The sequence below is a fragment of the Sarcophilus harrisii genome, chromosome 1 (genome assembly GCF_902635505.1).
Source record: "Sarcophilus harrisii chromosome 1, mSarHar1.11, whole genome shotgun sequence".
NCBI lineage: Eukaryota > Metazoa > Chordata > Mammalia > Dasyuromorphia > Dasyuridae > Sarcophilus > Sarcophilus harrisii.
Genome location: NC_045426.1, coordinates 548,634,396 through 548,655,839, shown reverse-complemented (window position 1 = coordinate 548,655,839; position 21,444 = coordinate 548,634,396). Strand labels below are relative to the sequence as shown.

At 37.1% G+C, this 21,444-nt stretch overlaps 1 protein-coding gene across 2 annotated transcripts in view; it reads right to left on the bottom strand.

Annotated features, from left to right (window-relative positions):
- Positions 1-20,846, bottom strand: part of GFOD1 (glucose-fructose oxidoreductase domain containing 1) — a 138,737-nt gene extending 117,891 nt beyond the window's left edge. The window contains exons 1-2 of one of the 2 annotated variants that reach the window (XM_031946838.1): positions 20,480-20,846; positions 19,692-20,210 (exon numbers count right to left, since the gene is read on the bottom strand). In XM_031946838.1, the coding sequence (XP_031802698.1) occupies positions 19,692-19,944 (253 nt within the window). In that variant the 5' untranslated portion in view covers positions 19,945-20,210; positions 20,480-20,846. Of the gene's footprint in view, positions 1-19,691 lie in introns of both variants that reach the window. The other variant, XM_003760163.3, reaches the window with a different exon arrangement.
- Between the last annotated feature and the right edge of the window lie 598 nt (positions 20,847-21,444).

Below are 21,444 nucleotides of genomic sequence, written 5' to 3'. Positions count from 1 at the left end.
CCCACAGTACAGCCTTAAGAACCATTTTTATGGTTGGACCAGATTCAATTTCTTTTTGTATCCTCTCACAGTGTCTTGCACACAGTAGGTATTCAATAAATATTTGTTGAACAAATGAATGCTGAAAAAAGAAACTTGAAAATGAATAAATATGTTAATAGTCAAATTCCACTTGGGGATGTAGATCTGCATAGTTCCTAGGACTGTATAAAGCCAGCATACCTGATGGTAAGAGGATTGGGGGTGGGGAGGAAAGAAGGAGACGGAAAAGAATAAACAGATGTCAACTGTCCTTAGCAAATCCCTCATCACAGAATAAGAACCCGTATTCTGGACAGAACTAATTCTACAAATGCAGCCTGGGGAAAGCAACACACTGCATGCAAGCTGTAAGCCAATTTATGTAAGCATGAAAAGACTGTTTAGAACCACTGAGACAAAACCATGTAGTGCATGTGAGCTAAGAGAGAGAAAGGCAGCCTGCCTTGGTGCCCTGGATGTGAACAGCTGTGCACATTAAATCAGAGAGAACTACATATCCAAATAGATGTAAACCTGGGCCCCAGGATTTTAAGAGAAATGCATCATGGGTATAAACAAATCTCCCATATGGGCTCTACTGGGAGTTGGGGGGCCAGGGTGAGGGGGATGGGGGTGTTGCTCTGTGAGTCTCAGGCAAACACAGCCACGTGCACTGAGGAGGCTGCACGTGGCACAGACATTTCTGCCCAGAATGCATTTTTTGTCTGATTCTTTTTTCTTCCCCTCTGATATATTTATTCAACTGTGGGGGAGTTTGGGGGAGGGAGATTGAAGAGAATGTTAGGCAAGGATAATGACATTTTTATCCAACCCATTCTTGATTATGCATGCTAATGGATGGAATAAGAATTGTGGGTAATAAAATACAATGAATAATTTTTAATTAGTTTTGGAACTGAGTAAGGAACATACTAAGACTTAGTATGTGTGGGTACAGTCCTATGCACATACATACTCCTTCACTCACCATTAACAGCAGCCTCTAATCCCTAATGCTAACCCTATAGTAAGTCTGACTTTACTAGATCCTAGATCATCTAGGAAATTCTATCAAGTAAATCTCAAGAGTTGATTGAAGATGGAGCTAAAATTATTATCATCACCTTCACTCACATGTATATAGTTCTTATAATATCCCAGTGAAGGGATGCAGGGATTATTTCCATTTTTTGTTATTTTCTCAAACATGTCCAATTTTCATCACCACATTTTGGCATCTTCTTGGCAGCAATACTGAAATGGTTTCCTATTTCCTTATCCAGTTCATTTTACAGATGAGGAAAACTGAAGCAAACAGGATTAAGTGACTTACCAAGGGTCACACAGCTAGTTAGTGTCTAAGACCAGCATTGAACTCTGGAAGGAAAAGGAAGAGAAGTTGTCCTGACTCTAGGTCCAATATTCTACCCACTTATGTCATCCAGCCATCTTTATTTTTTTTTTTTTAAATGGGTTAAGAAAACTAAGGCTTATCTTGCCCATAGTCACACATTTAATAGGGTAGGAATAATGGTTAGAGAATTCATAAGAAATTATAATTCTAGAGCATCTCTAATTATTAAAAAATCTTGTTGTTGTTATTTCATTTTAACACAGAGAGAGAAAAAGGTAAAAAGGGAAAGAAGAGGAAAAAGAGAGAATAAACAAAAGATCTTATGCCTACCAAAAATAATATGGCTCTGAGAAACCAACAGCTACGGAGATATAATTTCCATATCTGACAAAAATCTGGAAAATAAATAATCAAAGAAGAATAATTTGGGTGATAAATAGAATGATTTGTTTCATCTAGCTCTTTGGTTTGGCTTTCCATGTTCTTTATAATATGGCTCCAACATATCTATCCAGCCTCATCATATGTTCCTTTCCTTCCTGAACTCTGCAAACAAACTTGTCCTCTCTGTTTCTCACATACAAAACTCCATGTCCCTTTTCCATATTTTTGTATTGGTTGTCCAGTATGCCTGGAATGTATTCTCTCCTTACTTACACCTCACATAAATCCTCTATTCCTTCATGATGCAAGTGAAGCATTACTTTCTCTATGAACACTTTCCTGATCCTTTCAATTTAGTGTATAATCCATTACAAACTACCCTGTATTAACTGCTTTATATTTATTTAAATTTTTAAAGCATATATATTCTGCATATATACATCCTTCTTTTTTTTCCTCCCACTGGAATATAATCTCCTTTGGAGTTGGGATTATTTTATTTATTGTATTTGTATCATCTACACTTATCATGGTGCCTGGCACATAGTAGGCACTTAAGAAATGTTGTTATACTGTATAAATATGTATACATATATTGTATTTAACATATACTTTAACATATTTAACATGTATTGGACTACCTGCTGTCTAGGAAAGAAGCTGGGGGAAGAAGGGGAAAAGCTGAAACAAATTTTTTGCAAGGGTCAATGTTGAAAAATTACCCATGCATAAGTTTTGCATATAAAAAGCTATTTAAAAAAAGAAATATTGTTATAAATATAATTTCTTCTGTTATCATCTATGTTTTCTTGAAATGAGAATTTAATTTTATATATTTTGAATCCTCCCTGATGTTCTGCTGGGCACATGACAATGTTTTGTTTTGTTTTGTTTATTTTTGTTTTCTGTGCTTCTTTTTCTATTCTGTTTTTTCTTATTTTTTTATTTAATTCAATAAAAAAATAAATTTAAAAAATAGAAAGAAAAAAAGAAACACTAGTTGATTGATTGATTGATTCATTTATGGATTGACTAGTTAGTACTGGCTAACTAGAATACCTGCTAGTGTTTTCATTGTTTTCTCACACTGAAGGTCAAAAGTAACACATGAAACATTCTTATAGTGACCCAAAAATGAAATATATTACCTTAAAAAAATTTTCAATCTCCCACTTTCAAACAGTATGGAAGCCAATTGAAGAAATGATTTCATAGTTTGCACCAAGTCAATACTGTATCAACTATTTTTAAATTTTATACAAGTCAAGTCAACAGGCATTTATTGAGTACCTTCAATGTTCCAGACAACTGTGCTAAGCACTGGAGATACAAAGAAAGATGAAAAACAGTCTCAGATTTTAAGTCTAAAAACAAAGACATTACAAAAATTGGAAATGATAAGATAAAATATGGGCCCCAGTAACCCTTCCATCACTGAAATTGACCATTTATTCTAGTTCAGAGGCCTTCCAATGTGTCCTTTTTCTAATATTAACCTTTTCCACAATGTAAAGCTTCAAAGCTTTATATAAGCTAGATAGTCAATGTGTTGCATTGTTCAATCCCATCTATTATACAAATTCCATTAGCTGTCACCTCCTAATGATAAGGTTGTGTTCACTTATTTTTTAATTGTGTCAGACTCTTCATGACCCCAGTTGAGGTTTTCTTGGCAAAGATACTGGAGTTAAAGGAAAAGACATCATTTCTTTAGTTCATTTATAAATCATGAGTTCTCAACTTCTTGAGTTCAAATCTGGTCTCAGACAATAACTAGCCACATGAGGCTAAGAAGTCACTTAACCTTGTTTGCCTCAGTTTCCTCAATTGTAAAATGAATTAGAGAAGGAAATAGCAAACCACTCAAGTATGTCTGCCAAGAAAATCTCAAATGGGGTCACAAAGAGTTGAACAGAACTGAAAAACAAATGAACAACAATGATGAGGTTACTGAAAAACGTTTCAAGATCTCTCTCTCTAGATACATCTTCCTAGATAGAGGACTTTTATCTTCTTTTACCATTGTTTACAATTACATTCCTAACTGGTTCGGGTACTAGAAAAAGCAAAATGACTATGCAACCAATCCAACTCCATTCAAATTCATACAAAATCATTAACAGAGTAATGTGTAGATCATCCCCTTCTCAGATTGCATAAATTCCCCTAATTAAATTATCTCTTTTCTTCCCCAGATTAGATGACTGAGTTCACCACATAGAGGGCATTTTTCCTTGAACTTTTCTTGCAGGGTAACATTCTTGCATCTCTTTTAAGCTTTTCTCATTGAGATGCTTTCCAACCTTTTCACAAGCTAGTTTCCTCTTCTACCTAAATCTCTTGTTATTGTCTCCATTTGAGATACAAGAGATGGAGATAAATAATTGTGGTGAAAGATGAGAATGAAACTTCTTGGCAGCATTTTTTTTTTTTTTTTTTTGGTATCTTGAACTTGAAAAAGTCTATAGAAAATCAGTTCTTTACTTAGTCTTGTGTTTCATCTTAAAATATAAAAATGCAGAGGGAGTATATTTGAACTCTGCTAATTACAGCATATCAGAGACAGCTCTGGTTTTCCAGTTTCTGATGTCATCCTCAAGAAATGCTAACTGACCAGTTCAGAGCATCCCATTGTACGGGACTCTTTGTTGCTGGAATATAAAGCATGGCATTTTGCTAAGCATCAGTTCTTCCACCTATTCAATGTAGAAAATATGCCTTCCACGTTTTTGTGCTTACATTACATAGGTGGGGAAATAGGGAGGAAATAAATACTTCTGTGCAAAGCAGTGTGCTAAGCACTTTATCAATAATATTTATTTCATTTGATCCTAGAAGGTCATTATATTCATTTTATAGCTGAGGAAACTGAAGCTAACAGAGATTGAGTGAATTGCCCAGGTTCATCTACTTAGTAAATATTTAAGGTTGGATTTGAACTCAGGTCTTTGTGACTCCAAGCCCAGTGTTCTACCTAATGAATCACCCAGGTACCTAAGAAAATCAATAAAATCACTTTTATAAAAATTGTTTGATCTCCAAGAAATGAATCAAGAAGAAAGAAGGTGAGAGTACATTGAGTTTAAACCCATCTTTGATTACTTGCTCAATTTCAGTTCTCTGAATGCTGGCATTTCTGATCATATGAGGAACAATTGCTATTTAAGGTTCCACTGGGTGTTTAAAAGGACATCCTAAAAAATTGCTAGGGTACCAACTCTCTATCTGGACTATCTCTAAAAATGTAGTAATCACAGAATATTAGAAACAGAAAGGACCTAAGTTTGAGAACATAGAGATTCAACCCTTTTTAAGTTTCCCTCACTGTTTGGTGTCAGCTGGAAATTTGACAAACATACTACCTACATCTATATCCAAGTCAATGATAAAAAATATTTCAGTTCCAAGAACTTAATACAGTGTTTAGCACATTCAACAAAATCATCTAATATATATTTGTTTTCTCATTCATTTATTCATTTATTTATTCAAACAAAAGAATGAAATACAGGTCTCTGGAACACTCCACCAGAAATTCATTCCCAGGTTGACATGGCTACTATTCTTTGGGTCCATTCATTTAGGTAATTGGAAATCCACCAATTTGGAGTGCCACCTAGTCCACAATTCATCATGTCTGCAACAGTACTCTCATTTCTCATTTGTAATCAGTTACTAACCCTGTTGACTTTTACCTCCTCAATACCTGCTGCTTTCATCCCCTGTTCTCTATTCTCACTGTCACAGCTCTGGTAAAAGCCCTCAATATCATCTACTTGGATTATATGCCTCAGAGATTTCTCTGCTTCGGTTTTCTCCTATCTCCAGTCCATCCATATATTGCTTCCAGAAAATTTTTCTTTATGAATCTGCCAAATGAAGTTTGCTAGATTTGAATATTCAACTCCTTGAATAATATGGTGCCATACAATCTTTTTAGCCTTGTTCATTGTTATTCTTATTCATGCTATTCTTCAAGTAAAATAGACAACTCCCTGTTCCCCAAATTATATCACATCTTCCTACTTCTATGCCTATATTTTGTTCTTGAAATGATATTTTTCTCCTCCTTTACATGTGGAATTTCTTGTTGCTATTTTCAGTCACTTCTTCTATTCTTTATCAGGTTTTATTGGAGTGATTTACCATTTCCTTCTTCAGCTCATTTTTATAAATGAGGAAACAGAAACAAACAGGATTAAGTGACTTGCCTAAGGGAAACACAACTTGAAAGTGAGGCTAGAACTGAACTCAGAAAAATGAATCTTCCTTCCTAACTTCAGGCCTAGTACTCTATCCATTGTGTCACCTAGCTGCCCACAATTTTTACTCATGCACTAAAGCCTGAGTCAAAATCAATTCTTCCAAGATATCAAGTCAACTTATATACAAGTGCTCAATTTGTACTGATGGTACAAGCAAAAAGAAAGTCAGTCCAGTTCTCAAAGTGCTTACATTCTAATGGGGGGGAAGAAGAGGGGAGGAAACAGGAGGGAGAAGAGAGGGCACCAAAATCTGGACAATTAGCAACAGAACTACAAAAGGAGTAAAGGAGTAAGTATGGCTGGTCTGGGGAATTCTTCAAAATGGAGTTTCCAGGAATTTGCCAATGGGAGGAGGCAGAGTTATCTTCCCCCATGAGTAGAACAGGTCTTCCAGGAAGAGAAGGCATCTAAGGTTGATAGAGAAGTCCAAAGGGTCATCAACAGAGCCAGGGGAGGAGTGATGCTTTCCCTAGTGACAACCTTCACTCATCTCAACACTTCATTCCTCAATGAAGTTAGTTTTACAACTTTCTAATTTTGTTTTTGATCATTCCAATGATAGCTAGCTCTTCATGACCCCATGTGAAGTGTTCTTGGAGAAGATACTGAAATAATTTGCCATTTTGTTTCCCAACTCACTTTACAGAGGACAAAATAGGTTAAGTGACTTGCTCAAGGTCATACAGCTAATAAGTGCCTGAGGCCAGATTTGAATTCAGGAAGATAAGTCTCCAGCTCTCTATTCACATCACCACCAACTCTCTGATGCACTTTTTTGACTTATCTTTGTTTCTGTCTTATCCCCCTGTAACTCCTATGTAGCTGAAGGCCAGGTCTTAACTAAACACATCTTCAGTTCTGTACCCAACAGATCCTTAATAAACAGCTCTAAATAAATAAATAAGATTTTTTTAAAAATTTAATAAAATAGTATTGTGTTATAAATTCCTTAAGGGCAGAAACTGTATTATTATTTCTTTGTATTTCCCATAGTACCTAGCACAGCACTATGTGTATAATAATAGCTCAGTAGATTTTGTTGAATAAATGAAAAGCCAATAAAACAGTGATGGTACTTTTATTCAAAATGCAAAGTCATCACTCTGTCACTTGTCTGTGACCTTAAGCAAATTTTAATCTTTCAAAGCTTCAGTTTTCTCATCTGTAAAAACTGGAATACTAATTCTTGTTCTTCCTATTTAACAAGGTCAGAATAAGAATCAACATTTCAAAGTACTTTGTAAACCCTAAAGCATTATGGAAATATACAATGGTACTATATCTCATGTCTAGCTAAGAAAATGAGGAGATAAGACCATCACAGTTACTCTTCAAAAGCTAAAAACCAACTCATTGAGAACTGAATCTCTTATTGGGGCCCAATATTAGTTTGTTTACAAATGTCAGTCTCTACCATTTAATTAAGTATCTGCCTCAACAGGCTGATTCTCTTGGTTAATAAGTTTCTCAGGGTCTTCACTAAGAGATCCATTTTCAAAGTGTATGGCTTCCTTCTTTATGAACTCTGAAAATTAAGTATATAAGATTTCTCAAAGGAGATTTAACAAGATTTTTGAATGCTAAGTCCCACTTCTACATACACACACACATACACACACACAGAGAGGGAGCAGAGGAGAGAGAGAGATTTGGAAAATCCAGGAAAATGTTTATCATGAGTGACAGGTACCACAATACCAAACCAAACTGGGAAATGCAGGGACAAAAGCTAACACTAATTATCTCACAAATCAAAAGACTAAGGTCCTGATAGCTCTACAGGATCACCACATGACAGCATGTAGAAACTAGACTAACTGAAGCAAAAGATCAGCAGATTGCCAGGAGCTAACACAACTGCACTGGAGGATTAATCAGATAACCAATATTTTATAAAGACTATCTTATACTATTCTATTCTGTTAAGAAGCTTTTGTTAAGTTTTTTTTTTTTCTTTTCCGAGGGCCAACAGGATACTTTGATTTATAATATAACCCAGAAAAATCCAAACCACATAAGACATCCCTGTTTTGTCCAAACACCCTGATGGCCACAAGTTTCAAAGATGAGTAGCTGGATTGGTCAGAATAATGGATTTATCAGTACTACCCATAGGTTATTGACCATCTTTTTATGCGAACATACTATCATTATGGGAAAATATTTTTTCATATAATATATATGCATATATATGTACATGTGTACACACATATATCCATACTCACATTCCTATACATCCTTCTTCTAGAAGAAATAATTCTTAACAGTTTCCAGAAGCCCTATTTCCTGTAGGAGCCATACCTTGTCTTTGATATTACCAAGACAATTTTCTATGAATAGCTGACTAAACCTGCAATTCTCCTTTCCAGACTCACACATAGCTTTCAAGTGTCTCAGCACCTGGTGTGCATATGCAATTAACGTTCATCCAGACAAATTCTGATCTTGACTTTCCTCCAAGATCTGCAATCAAAACTATGTGTATACAGTTATATGGTTCTACATTTAAAATCAGAGAGGAACCAGTAAAGTCTTTACCTTAGGGATCATCTATTCCTTAACCCACATTTGACAGAAGCAAGTCACTATTTCTAAATGAATAATGCTATATCAAAATATTTATAGCAGCACTTTTTATAGTAACTAAGAACTGGAAGCAAAGTAGGTGCCCATCGATTGGGAAATGACTAAACAAGTTATGGAATATGACTCTGCTATAAGAAACAATGACCACAATGACTACAGAGAAACATGGTTAAAGTTATATGAACTAATATAACTTGGAGTAAGCAGAAACCTTCAAACATTTATTAAGCACTTACTATATGCCAAGCACTGTACTAAATACTGGGCTAACAGGAAAATAATTTATACAGTGACTATAACAATGGAAATGAAAAGAATAGCAGCAATAACAAAAAATAATAATAAACTCAATGTTCTACAATAATAATGAGCAAGTTTGATCTACAAAAAGTCTAAAAAATGTACCTGTTTCCAAAAATAAGAGATGTGTATGAAACATTGTAAAAATTATCAAGTTTAATTGATATTTTGGTCAGATTTGCTGAACTTTTTTCTTTCTCTCTTAATTTTTATTCTTTGTTACAAGGAAGGGAGGCTGTGAAGATAGGAGGGGAAGAACATAAAGGCTGCTCCAAAAGTCTTAATGAAGATGCATTTGGAAAACAAAATGATTTTAAAATAAAGATATCAATAAAATTTCTAAAAAGAAAAACACAAAAAGAAATGAATAATTCTGTTTAAAATAACTGCATCAAATTTTCAAAAGGTCCAATCTCACCTTTACAATGGCCACAAACATCAATTTGGAACTTGATGTCTGCTAGGATAGAAATCATAAGAATGAAAAATAGATTTAGAGTGAGATGTAGGGAAAGAAGGAAAGATAAAAAGATGGATGATCATATAAATAACTCAGACTATTTTGGATCTCCTCCATCACAGCTGCCAGAGAGTACCTTTGGCAAACATACATCTTCCTGTTTTTTGCCTAAATTAATGTTTATTATCAGAGGACCATTGAATTGGTTTACTTTTCTTGTTATATCTTCTAAGGCAGCAATGTCAAACAAGTAGAAATGGAACCCTGCCAGCTGTACATTGATTGAAAAAAACATGAATTAACATTGTCTATGTTGCACTATATTTTTATTATTTCATTAAATATTTCCCAATCAGATCATGCAGCCAAGGTTATAAATTTGACACTTATGTTCTAAGGAATCCTTAAAGATTTTCATGTTTATCCAGATGGAAGACACTAACAAAAGAAGACAGAAAGCAGTTCTACCGAGTGAAATCATTTTTCACAATCCACAAACAAGAAGCACAATAGGCTATTATATTCTTTACATCTTCTAGTGAATTGTGAGATGATAAAGATCTCAACTTGTATTTGGAGAGATTTATCTAGAGAGCTTGTCCAATCTGGGACAGGCCACAAATTGGACAACAAACTTGTTCTAGGTTTGAAAAGGAGAAGAGTGGGGAAGAGAGGGGACTTGTTTTCAAGAAACTGCAAAGTATTTTTCTGGACTCTAACCTTCCCATGAAAATAAAAATCTACCTCTTCAATATGAACATTTTACCAGTGTTGCTTTATGGCAATATATATAAACACAAGCAAACTGCCACTGGGTTTAACCCAATAATTCTCAAAGGTGGCTTTGATATGTCCTGAATTGTATGGATTTTATACTTGGAACTATATATGCCTCCACATCATTTCCCAAGGATTGTATGAAACTCAAACTTAGCAATTGAATACACATTCTCAAATCAAGAGAATCTCCTTCCTCTTCCATAATGTGCCATGATCCTGATGGCAAAGAATAATAATAACATTGTGCTGCCTTAAATTTAAAGAGAAAAAAAAAAAAAAAAAACATTTGCAATCACTGTCCCAACCCATGCTGAATCTTTCATCTAGGGGTAAGAGAGATAGGGGTAAGAAATTTTCATCTAATCCAATCTTACATCCAATTCAATTATTCCATCTACTATGTCCCAGATAAGGAGGCATGCAACATCTTTCTGTTTATATACTTTCATTGACAAAACTAATTACTTCATAAATTAAATCTTTTCATGTTTGAACACAATTCTTCAAAAATTCTTCCTTAACCTGTGATGGAGAGAGCCATCTACACTCACAGAAAGGACTGTAGGAACTGAAAGTGTATGACAACATAGTATTTTCTCTCTTTTTGTTGTGGTTTACTTGAATTTTATTTTTTCTCATTATTTTTACTTTTTTATCTGATTTTTTTTTGTGCAGCAAGATAACCATATAAATATGTATACCTATATTGGATTTAACATATATTTTTGCTATGTTTAACATATATTGGATTACATGCTATCTAGGGGAGGGGAGGGAGGAGAAGAGGAGGAAGATAGGAACACAAGGTTTTTCAAGGGTCAGTGTTGAAAAATTATCCTTGCATATGTTTTGGAAATAAAAAATTTCAATCAAAAAAAAAATTCCTCCTTAACTTAAACCATCTTCCTCCTCTTACCTCCCAGCTATGCATCCTCATGAGTCCTCTACCACCTTCATTTAATAGATGAAGAAACTAAAGCCTAGGGAGAGTGAACAAGCCAGTACAGGAGATCACCTGATGCTCAGTTTACTGCAAGTCCTAATATAACTCTCCACACTATGTAAGCATTCCTGTTTCATTGACCAATACTAAAAGTCTTCATCTTCTTAGACTCCAATTGTTTTGAATAAAGCTAAGGAATATATAAGTTAAAAGCTAAAGATAATCAATTATAGCAATAAGAATTAGAAATAAAACTGCTTCTCTGCAAAGAAATAAGGATAAGCTTGGACTTTAAAGGATTTTCTTTAGATATCATTTACTTTCCACTTCAGTCCAAGCTTCTTTTCTACATTCATTACCACACTGTGATTCCTTCAAAAATCTCAAGTATAAAGATAGGCTAAGATCTTTAAAAAACACCAGCTTCAGGAGCAGCTAGATGGCACAGTGGATATCACTGATCCTGAAATCAAGAGGAGTTAAGTTCAAATCTGTCACCAGACACTTAACACTTACTAGCTGTGTGACCCTGGACAAGTCATTTAACTCTGATTGTCCTGCAAAAAAAAATTTTTTTAAAGGAAGAAAAATAGCTACTTCTATTTCAAAAGTAAGACACTTTAAACCATATTTCTGTAAATTTGGAGGAGAAAGCTCAGAAAACATAAATATCCTCAAAAAAATATTTTGAAATGCTACTTAGCTGCTGGTCATCTTGCTAGGCAGAATTATCTCATTTGAGTCTGTCTACTAACATATTTAATAATATATTCTATTATAGAATAACAGTATTATACTATAGTATAGTATTATAATAGTATATTAAATAGTATTATAATAGCATGTAATATATAATTAGCAGTTTTATTTATGTAATATTAATATCTATAATAAACACTGTACCATATATACTATATAATATAGTTATTACATGCATAATATAATTAGTAGTATATTATAGTTAAAGGTAGAGACCTCGAGTTAAGTTTTATGTCTTCCATAGCCTTCTGCACATAGGTTTAAATATGGGTTTATATAATGGAGAGGCTAAATTTTGTTATATATTTCCTTAATTCATTGGTGCCCACCATTCAAAAAAAAAATTTCTACTGTGTCATATGAGTAATCTAAGTCAGAACATCTATTTGATTACCTATTCATTCTTTCTTGGTGAGAATCACAGAATACATCTTGGGGGAGGAGGGGTTCTCCCTTCATTTTGAGGAATTCAAAGGCCTCCAGCCTCTCTGTTTAACTTTAAATTTCTGTGCAAGTGTCTTTTTGTTTTCAAAGTCAGAAATCTTCAGTTTGGTAATAACTTGAATTAACAAAATTTCAGTTCTATACAATGAGAATAACATCACCTAATTATTCTTAGAAATAATTATCAAAACTTCTTTTGTTTATGTAATATCCGGGATTTCTCATACTCTCAACAATTTTCATATACCTGAATTGTACTAGTATCCACTAATACTTTCAAGCAATTTATTTACAAAAGGTGGGGAGGAGGCCACAAGGGATCTTAAAAGAAGCATGGAAAAGCAAACATCAGTGTACCATGCTAGAAGGACAACTCAGCAGTTGACAATGATGGTCAGTAAATTTCCTCATCTGTCCCAGCCTCTGGGAGTCTAAGACCTTTAAAGCAGTAACCTTCTAACTTCAAGCAATAGCTGACAGTATAGGAGGAAGAACCGGGAGTTTGAAATTCCCAGCTAAGTAAACTCAAACAAGTTAGGACAAAAGCTGACTCAGTTGCAATATGCAACAAGATCAAAGCTTAGGTGAAGCCCTAAAATCTTAATTAGCATCCAAGGAGCCTTTTGGTGACCATAATCTGGCAGGTTTAAAAAAGACCTATGGGTTGAATTTATGATCTTTTGTTAAGGAAAAAAGAAGCTCATTAAAACAGAAATTGTCACTCTTTACCACAGAGCAATAATTATCTTGACATGGTTCCAATGACAGCTTACAATTTAAAATAAAGATAGAGAAGTAGCATTGTCAGCTTCCCCGGAGCAAAAGCTAAAAAACTTGAGAAATAGGGGAGTCCTAAATTCTATTTTTTGTTTCTGAAAAAACCTCTTCCTGGCAAAGCAAGAAGGGCTAAATTTCTCCAAGTTATTAATATATTCAGCAACCTTTACTGAAAAATTAACTACATGGGCTGTGCCATGGTGAATGGTCTGGGGGATAGTCCACTCTATTACTTTATGAATGTCTATTCTCTGTTGATAAAATAGTAGCTAACATCTATATAATGCTTACTATGTATCAGGCATTGTGCTAAAAAACATTTTGCAATGGTTTTCTCTTTTGATTCTCACAACAACCTTGAGGGGTAAGTGTTGTTATCTTCCCCATTTTACAGATTAGAAAACGGAGCAGATTAAGTGACTTGCCCCTTGCCTAGGATCACATATCTAGTAAATGTGGGAGGCCAGATAGATGAATGTTCAGATAGTAGAGCACTGATTCCAGGCCCAGTGCTCTACCCACTATGCTATCTAACTGCCTAGCATATATTATGTGCTTAATAAATGTTTTTTTGACTGACTGATATTTTCAATTTAGAACTCCTAGGGCAAATGCTACCTTGATTACGAGTGCCTCACATAGCTCACTCTGTTTTATGGTCCCAGCCACGTTTCACTACCTTCTTGTTTATCACCTGACACTTTTTCTACTTCGCTTGCTTTCCATGGACTTCTTGGTTGATTTTTCAAGCCAAAACACCTACTCTGACTGCTCTGGATCTATGATTTATTTCTTCTATAATATAAGCTTCTTGAGGCAAATACCATTTAGCTTTTGTGTTTGCATCCACAGTACTTAGCATGGTATTCAAAATAATGATCAATAAATGCTTTTTTCATTAATTCACTTTAGATCTGATAGCTAGCTCCAGAGACGAGTTTTTCCCAAAAAATGATAGTGCTATACTTACAAAAATTTTTCTAAGATAATATTCAAAGGGCTTGGCAGATATTTTTTATTAGTCACTTGTAAAAGATGGGGGAATCACCACCTGATGATTGAAGATATAGAAAATAAAGTCCAATGTAGGATGATTTGTTGCAGAGGAAACAATTTACCAACAACAAACAGTCCTCCTGCAGCCCAGAGAGATTCTCATATTCTAATGAGAGCAGTTCTCATGACTTCATGGAACAAGCTTACCAATGCAGTTCTGGGTAGGAATAATTTACAAAGTGAAACAAAGCTTACCTGCATATAAACACAAAATCTTAATTATTCAGTAATGGATGTCTATTGAGCAGAAATCAGAAAGAACTATAGTATATGTGCATAGATTTCCACATTCTATCAATAATTTGGTCTATGAAAGATGCCTATATTATAAATACCCAACTTGGGAAGATTGGAATTCTCTTTATAAGGAAAAAAATCACTAAGTGTTAGGAAAGTGTTAAATATTAGTTAAACTAGCTGATTAGCTCAATTAGTGAAAGTATAATTATAATGAAATTGTTCAAAGCTCTGATTCCTATATAAACAAATGAGTTAACTATATAAAAGACTTTAGAAATCTTAAAAGTGCCATATAAATGTCCTTCTTTCTAGTAGAGGACCCCATAAAGAGAGGGAGGAGACATGGAAGTAGTAGCAGTAGTAATAATAGTAGCAATAGCAGTAACAGTAGTAGTTAATGATGCTATGTAGTCAAGCTATATAATTCTACCTACAAGGACCATTGTGCTTATGATATTTAAAAAGATTAATAATAAGCATGAGCCAGTCTGCCCTACTAGATAAACAATTGATAGTGTCAGCCCTGATATCTTCATATAAAAAAGAGTAATACATATTACTTTAATTTCAACACTAAACATAAACAAGCTTAGTGCAACCCAACCCAGATCAACTCCTGTAATATAATCTCTTTTTTGCTTCATTCATTCATTGCATTATGTTTATTAGAGGTCCAACTGTGACTAAAGTCAACCAAAGAAGGAAAACCCATTGTACATCTGCAGGTGCTACAGTACTACAGACCTAAGACCTTACAGTACTACAGACCTTACAGTACTACAAGACCTAAACCCTACAAAATCTAATTCCACTATAATTGCACTGATAACTTTCTCCCACATCCAAAAACTAGCAGCACCAAAATCAAGGTTGAATTCTAATCCAATTGGCACTAATGAGACAAGCAAAGCTTAAGAAAAGACCCAGGACAACAGAAAAATGAAAAAAAAAAAAAAAAAAAAAAAAAACAAACAATCTCCCTTCAAACATGCTTTAGGGATAGGCTTTCTATTCTCTGAGCTGTTACAGTAAACCCAGCTGCTAAATCTTGGGTTTGAAGAGGCTCTTTAAGAAGATAAACACCATATTTGTTTAGGATTTTTTATGACAAAAGAAGTACTATTGATGCATAACAGAGCCTGTTTTATTTATCAGGAGGCAACATAACCCCACCCATCTCCACCCCATCTCCTGCATACAGAAGTGTCTTGATACATAATTATCAGCTCAAATTAGAAGTATCAGCTGATGTCAGATTACTGGATAGCTCAGTACTTCCAAATTGATACTGCAATACATCCTCCCTATATATTCTTGGTACCCACACCATTAAACAGAATTATGTCATAAACACAGGCAGAATAGAGTGATGGATTTAAGAGTTAGGGAGATCTGGGTTCAAACTTTGCAGGTGGAATTTCCTAATTGGCAGTATGGTTTGGTCTAACAAATGCTAACCTCTGTTCTTTTTTTTTTTCTAATAGCTTTTTATTTACAAGATATATGCATGGGTAATTTTTCCCCTCCTTCCCCCACACCCTCTGCCAGATGGCAGATTGACCAATACATGCTAACCTCTGTTCTAATTCTGTCTGTGACTTTTAGGCAAGTCACTTAACTACCTCCCTAGGCCTCAGTTTCCTCATCTGTAAAATCAACAGATTAAACTAGATGGCCTCCCTTCCCACTCTAGAAGTATAATCCTATAAAAATTAGGGGATTGAGCTTAATCATAGGGGTCAAAACTGCAGCCCATGCCAACCCACTAGGTCAGGTTACAATTGGGAAATATTTAACAAAATAAATAAAAACATAATAAAATGTAGACATGACTACATTTTTAAACAGTGTCAACATGTAGTCCCAAAGAATTCTTATTTAGGGGTTATTGGCCCTCATTTCTATTTAAGTTTGACACTACTGAACTAAATGACCTCTGAGTCCCTTCCAGCTTTTCATCTATGACCCTATGACTAACAGTTCATATACAAAATTGGGAGCATACCTGTTATTCTTCTGGGGGGAAGGGAGGAAGAGAGAAAGAAGAGTAGGGGGTAGGGGAGAGGGGGATTGCCAGGCTCAAATTCGATAATAATATATGTAAAGCATTTTTGAAACCAGTTTGAGCCCACAGAATCAAAAATACCTGGATTCAAGTTCTCTGAAGAATATAAGGCTTTCATTCCAACTGATAAATTGTCAAAAGATATAAACCAGATAATTTTCAGATGAAGAAATTAAAGCCATTTCTAATCTAATGGAAAAATTGATTAGAGAAATGCAAATTGGGACAACTCTAAGGTAGCACTACACACCTCTCAGATTGGCTAAGAGGACAGGAAAAGATAATGACAAATGTTGGAGGGGATGTGGGAAAACTGAGATACTAATACATTGTTGGTGGAGTTGTAAACTGATCGAACCATTACATAAAACAATTTGGAACTATGCCCAAAGGGCTATCAAACTGTATACCCTTTGATCCAAAAAGGTCTCCACTGGGCCTGTACTCCAAAAAGAGCATTAAAAAAGGGAAAAGGACCCAGATGTGCAAAAATGTTTGTAGCACCCCTTTTTGTAGAGGCAAAGAACTGGAAACTGAGTGGATGCCCATCAGTTGGAGAGTGGCTGAATAAATTATGAATGTTATGGAATATTATTGTTGTATAAAAATTGATCAGCAGGATGATTTCAGAAAGGCCTGGAGAGACTTACATGAACTGATGCTAAGTGAAATGAGTAGAACTAAGAGTACACTGTATACAGCAACAAGATTATGTGATGATCAGTTGTGATCATTTGGGGTGATTCAGGTCAATTCCAATGGATATGGGATAGAGAAGACCATCTGCATCCAGAAAAAGGATTGTAGATATTGAATGTAGATTACAATATGATATTTTCACCTTTTTTGTTGTTGTTTGCTTGCTTTTTTTCTCATTTTTTCCCTTTTTTGATATGATTTTTCTTGTGCAGCATGATAAATGTGGAAATATGTATAAAAATTGCACATGTTTAACATATATTGGATTACTTGCTGTTTTGGAACACAAGATTTTTCAAGGGTGAATGTTTAAAACTATCTTTACATGTATTTTGAAAATAAAGTTATTATTAAAAAAAAAAAAAAAAAAGAAAAGAACACAAGGCTTTACCCTGAGCAAATCTAGGTGTCTCTAGGTTATAAGATGAAGATCAAGTGCTAGTCAGCATTTAGAGAGCCAATTCCTTATACTACAAAAAGCACAAGTTCAATTTGAAAAAAAAAAAAAAAGTGGCAATATTAATATCAAAACTTCAAGGATTCACAATTTCATAGGTATGAATATACCCTCTGCTGACAAAGATAATAAACCTTCTATTTCTTCCAAAGAAGTTAATTTAACTGACTCCCCAGTAAGAACTCTCAAGTGCTTTCTTCACAACAATGCTATATGAGAGGTGGTGCTAACATCGTTTTTTTGCTTAAGGGTTAAGCTCGGGGAATTTAAATGACCAGCCTAAGGCACACAATTAATAAATGTTAGAGACTAAGTCAATGCTTGACCCCAGATCTGCTAATTTCATGTCAAACATTCATTCTACCATACCGTACCATAGCACATATTTAAAACACAAGAAATTGTGACTCAGTGCTTGGATATCATACTGCCTGAATACAATCTATTATAACTTCTAGGATTGATTCTAGGAATAACAATAGTTATCTAGCATTTATTTATACAGCACTTTAAGGTTTGCAAAGTGCTTTGCCTATTATCTCACATGAGCCTCACAACAACCTTGTAAAATGAGGACCATTAATAAAGCCATTTTACATGTGAGGAAATGAAACTAAGTAAATGACTTCTTGAGGTGACTCAACTATTAAGTGTCTGATATAAAATCTGAACTTTCATCTTTCTAATTCCGAGGCCCTCTATTATGTCTACTAGGAGTATGTACTAGTAAAAATGATTTCTTTCCTGAAGAAAGTTTTTTCCAACCTGTTTGTAAGTCTAAGATTTGGTCATAGTTCACATAACTTTCACCTACCATAAACTCAGGATTATTTTTAAAAATATTTTTTCCCTTGGGTTCTTCCCCGAATTTAATACTACTTAATATTTACAAGTAGAGTATTTCATAAATGGTTCCTAGTTTCTTATTTTTTAAAAATTTCTCCCTCTAACATTTTATCATGTTCTCTTCCTTCCCACCAAAACCCCAAAATTCAAGAACAATATATCACCCCTTGGATGGCACTTCAGACAATGTTTGTTTTCTAGGACCAGTAAACAGCTTACAGTGTCCCTGGGAAAATTAACAATAGGAGTGTTCAATTAGTTGTTTTTCCCTTTTCCGGAATATGAAAGAGATGTTAATCTAGGAGCCTGGGATGATAAAGTATAAAGAGATCACCATCAAGCCTTTCAACACTAAGGCTTTAGAAATGCTTTTGAAACACTTTGGGGAAGGAAACAACAACTAACCTACAAAAGGAACCAGGGAGACTTCTGTCTTCCTGGGTACAAAGAAATGATGCTTAGGACACCACAGTTTCCATTTTCATAGAATTTTAGAGCACTTATTTCAAATCCCAAAACAGAAGCTAGACTTGAACCAAAAGAATGTAAAAGAAAGCTCCAAAGTTGTACTTTTAATCATCACCCAAATTATATATATGGTCAGACCAAAGCCTTTCTTGCTAGCCCAACAGCGTTTGAATAACCTCAAAAAGTTTCCAGGGAAGACACCTTATCTCCTTCCACCTCCTGCCTAAGGGCTCACACTGGAATAATTCCAGACGCTTGCTATCCCAGAACCCTCTCCTCTAAAGCCTAGACGAACAAACAAACCCAGTGGGGGAAAAAACTACCTAGACGAGGTTTTGGCAGGAGTTACATAGCAAAACTCTCAGCTCCCCAAGGAAAGCCTAAACACGTGGGGTGTCATTTACTCAGTTTTCTCTGGGACTGCACACGCCAACACACACACACACACACACACACACACACACACACACACGACTCAGCATTTGGTTTCTTCTTACTGTCCAAGCTTGGCGATCAGCATCAGCCTCAGTATCGCCCCGGCTCCCCCCACCTCACCACACACACCTCCAACATCCTCTTAATACACGTGCAGAAGGAAGAACCTCCTTAGTACCAGGGAGGGGAAGACTCCGGGGGTGAAGAAGATAGAACATGTGGATGCAGCGGCAGAGGGAGTCTGTGGATTTCTCCTAAGGCTGTGGTAAGGTGGGGAGGACAGGTGTGGAGAAAGGGCTTGAAGATTAGGGAGTCAGGGGAACGCGCAAAGGCAGAAGCCTTACTCACTCACCCAGGGTCTTGACCGCGATTTGCCTAGTGAGAGGAGGAGGCAGGTTGATGCAGACCAAGTCCACATCCTGGTGAAGCAGCACTTCGTCGATGCGACTGGTGTAGAAAGGAACGCTCATCTCCTTGGCCAGCTCCTCAGCTTCTTCCTGCGTCCGGCCCCACAGTGCCTTCACCGCAAAGCCTTCGTCCTTCAGGAGTGGGATGATGACCCGGGCAGTGAGGCTGGTGCCGAACACGCCCACTCCGGGCAGCATGGCTGCTAAACTGTGCAGCCACGGGGATCTCCGGGCTGATGCACATATACACCCCACGATTCCGGACCTTGCAGCTCCAGCTGGTTCCCTCGGGTACCATGCGCCACGCAAGGGATCTGGAAAGCGGAGCCCACTTCAGGGATGCCGTTTGTGGCTCACAGTCCTTCCAGTTGCCGCCGCCACTGCTGCTGCTGTTACCGCTGCTGCGCCGGGTTCCAGAGACTCCCGCCCTTGCTACTGGTGGCTGCAGAGACACAAATGCCCCACTGCCCAGCGGAGCACCGGCTCAGGCTGGGCACCGGCCACCGCGGCAGCCTGCTCCGCGCGCACCGCCTGGGCAGCTCCATAGTCGGCTCATCCCCTCTCCACCTTCGCCGCCGCCGCCGCCACCAAGCTTCCCAACCTTTGCGGCCCCGAGACTGGGGATGGGAGGGGGTAGGTCTCCGGCTTCACCCCTCCCACACACGCGCCCAACTGTCTTCGCGGCTGCGAGTCCCACCCACCCAGACGCCCCCCAAAAGCAAAAAGCTTGCACCTTCCAGAGCAAGGAGTGAATCTGCTTCTGTCTTCTCGTTATCCTCGTCTCTTCGTAATAAAATCAACCGAAACGAAGCAGCCGCCAGGAGGCTCGCGGAGAAGGATGCTGAGCTCCCCTGGCAGGGTGGGGGTCCCAAGTTGCTGAGCGGCGGAGTCACGGCCGATCGGCATGCCCCTTCATTCTTCTGCCATCTTCGACCTCGGCGGCGGCAGCCAGCTCCCGGCTCGCTCGCGCTAGGAGGAAGGCGGAGTTGGGGAGTTTGGCTGTCAGCTCCCTGGGTTTTCCTGCAACGCCCTCTCCCGAGCTCCCCACACCATTGGCCTCCGGGCTGAGCAGTTACCCCCACCCCCACCCCGCCTCGCCCCACCCGCCCCCGAGACTTGTCGCTTGTTTCTTATTCTGCCTGCTATCTCCTCCCTTCTAGAGCCCCAACTCCACCTCTTTCTCCTTTTCCTCCTGGTTCTGCTTCTCTATTTCTTTTTCCTTCTCAACCTTCTTTTCTCCTTTCTTTCCTCCTAGCCCCGCCCCAAATAAATGTAGGGAGGGTCGCGATGGCGTGCTTATTAGCCCAACTGGACTAGCCGCTACAGGAGGAGTCGGGCGCTAGTGATTGTAACCTCTCCTCCAGTCTACAGCAACCGTCCTGTCCCTCAGCTAGCCAAGCAGGGTACCTCCCCGAAGCTGTTAGGCAGAGCAAGCCAGTCTGGATTGGGTTACAGACGACAGCAGCCCACAGGCCACTCCAACGCAGTTAAGAGATCCTTGCACAACGCATCCACTATCCGCTTGCCTTGCCTTTCTTCATATCCTACTTTCTACATCACACGCCGGGCCTCCTTTCCCTTTCCTCTCATCCTACCTAGCAAGTAAGTGTAATTTGAAAGGGGAAAAAAAAATCCCTTTCACTAGCTCCATTCATTTACTGCCCCCCCCCCCCCCCCCTCCTGCCACATACCCTTTCC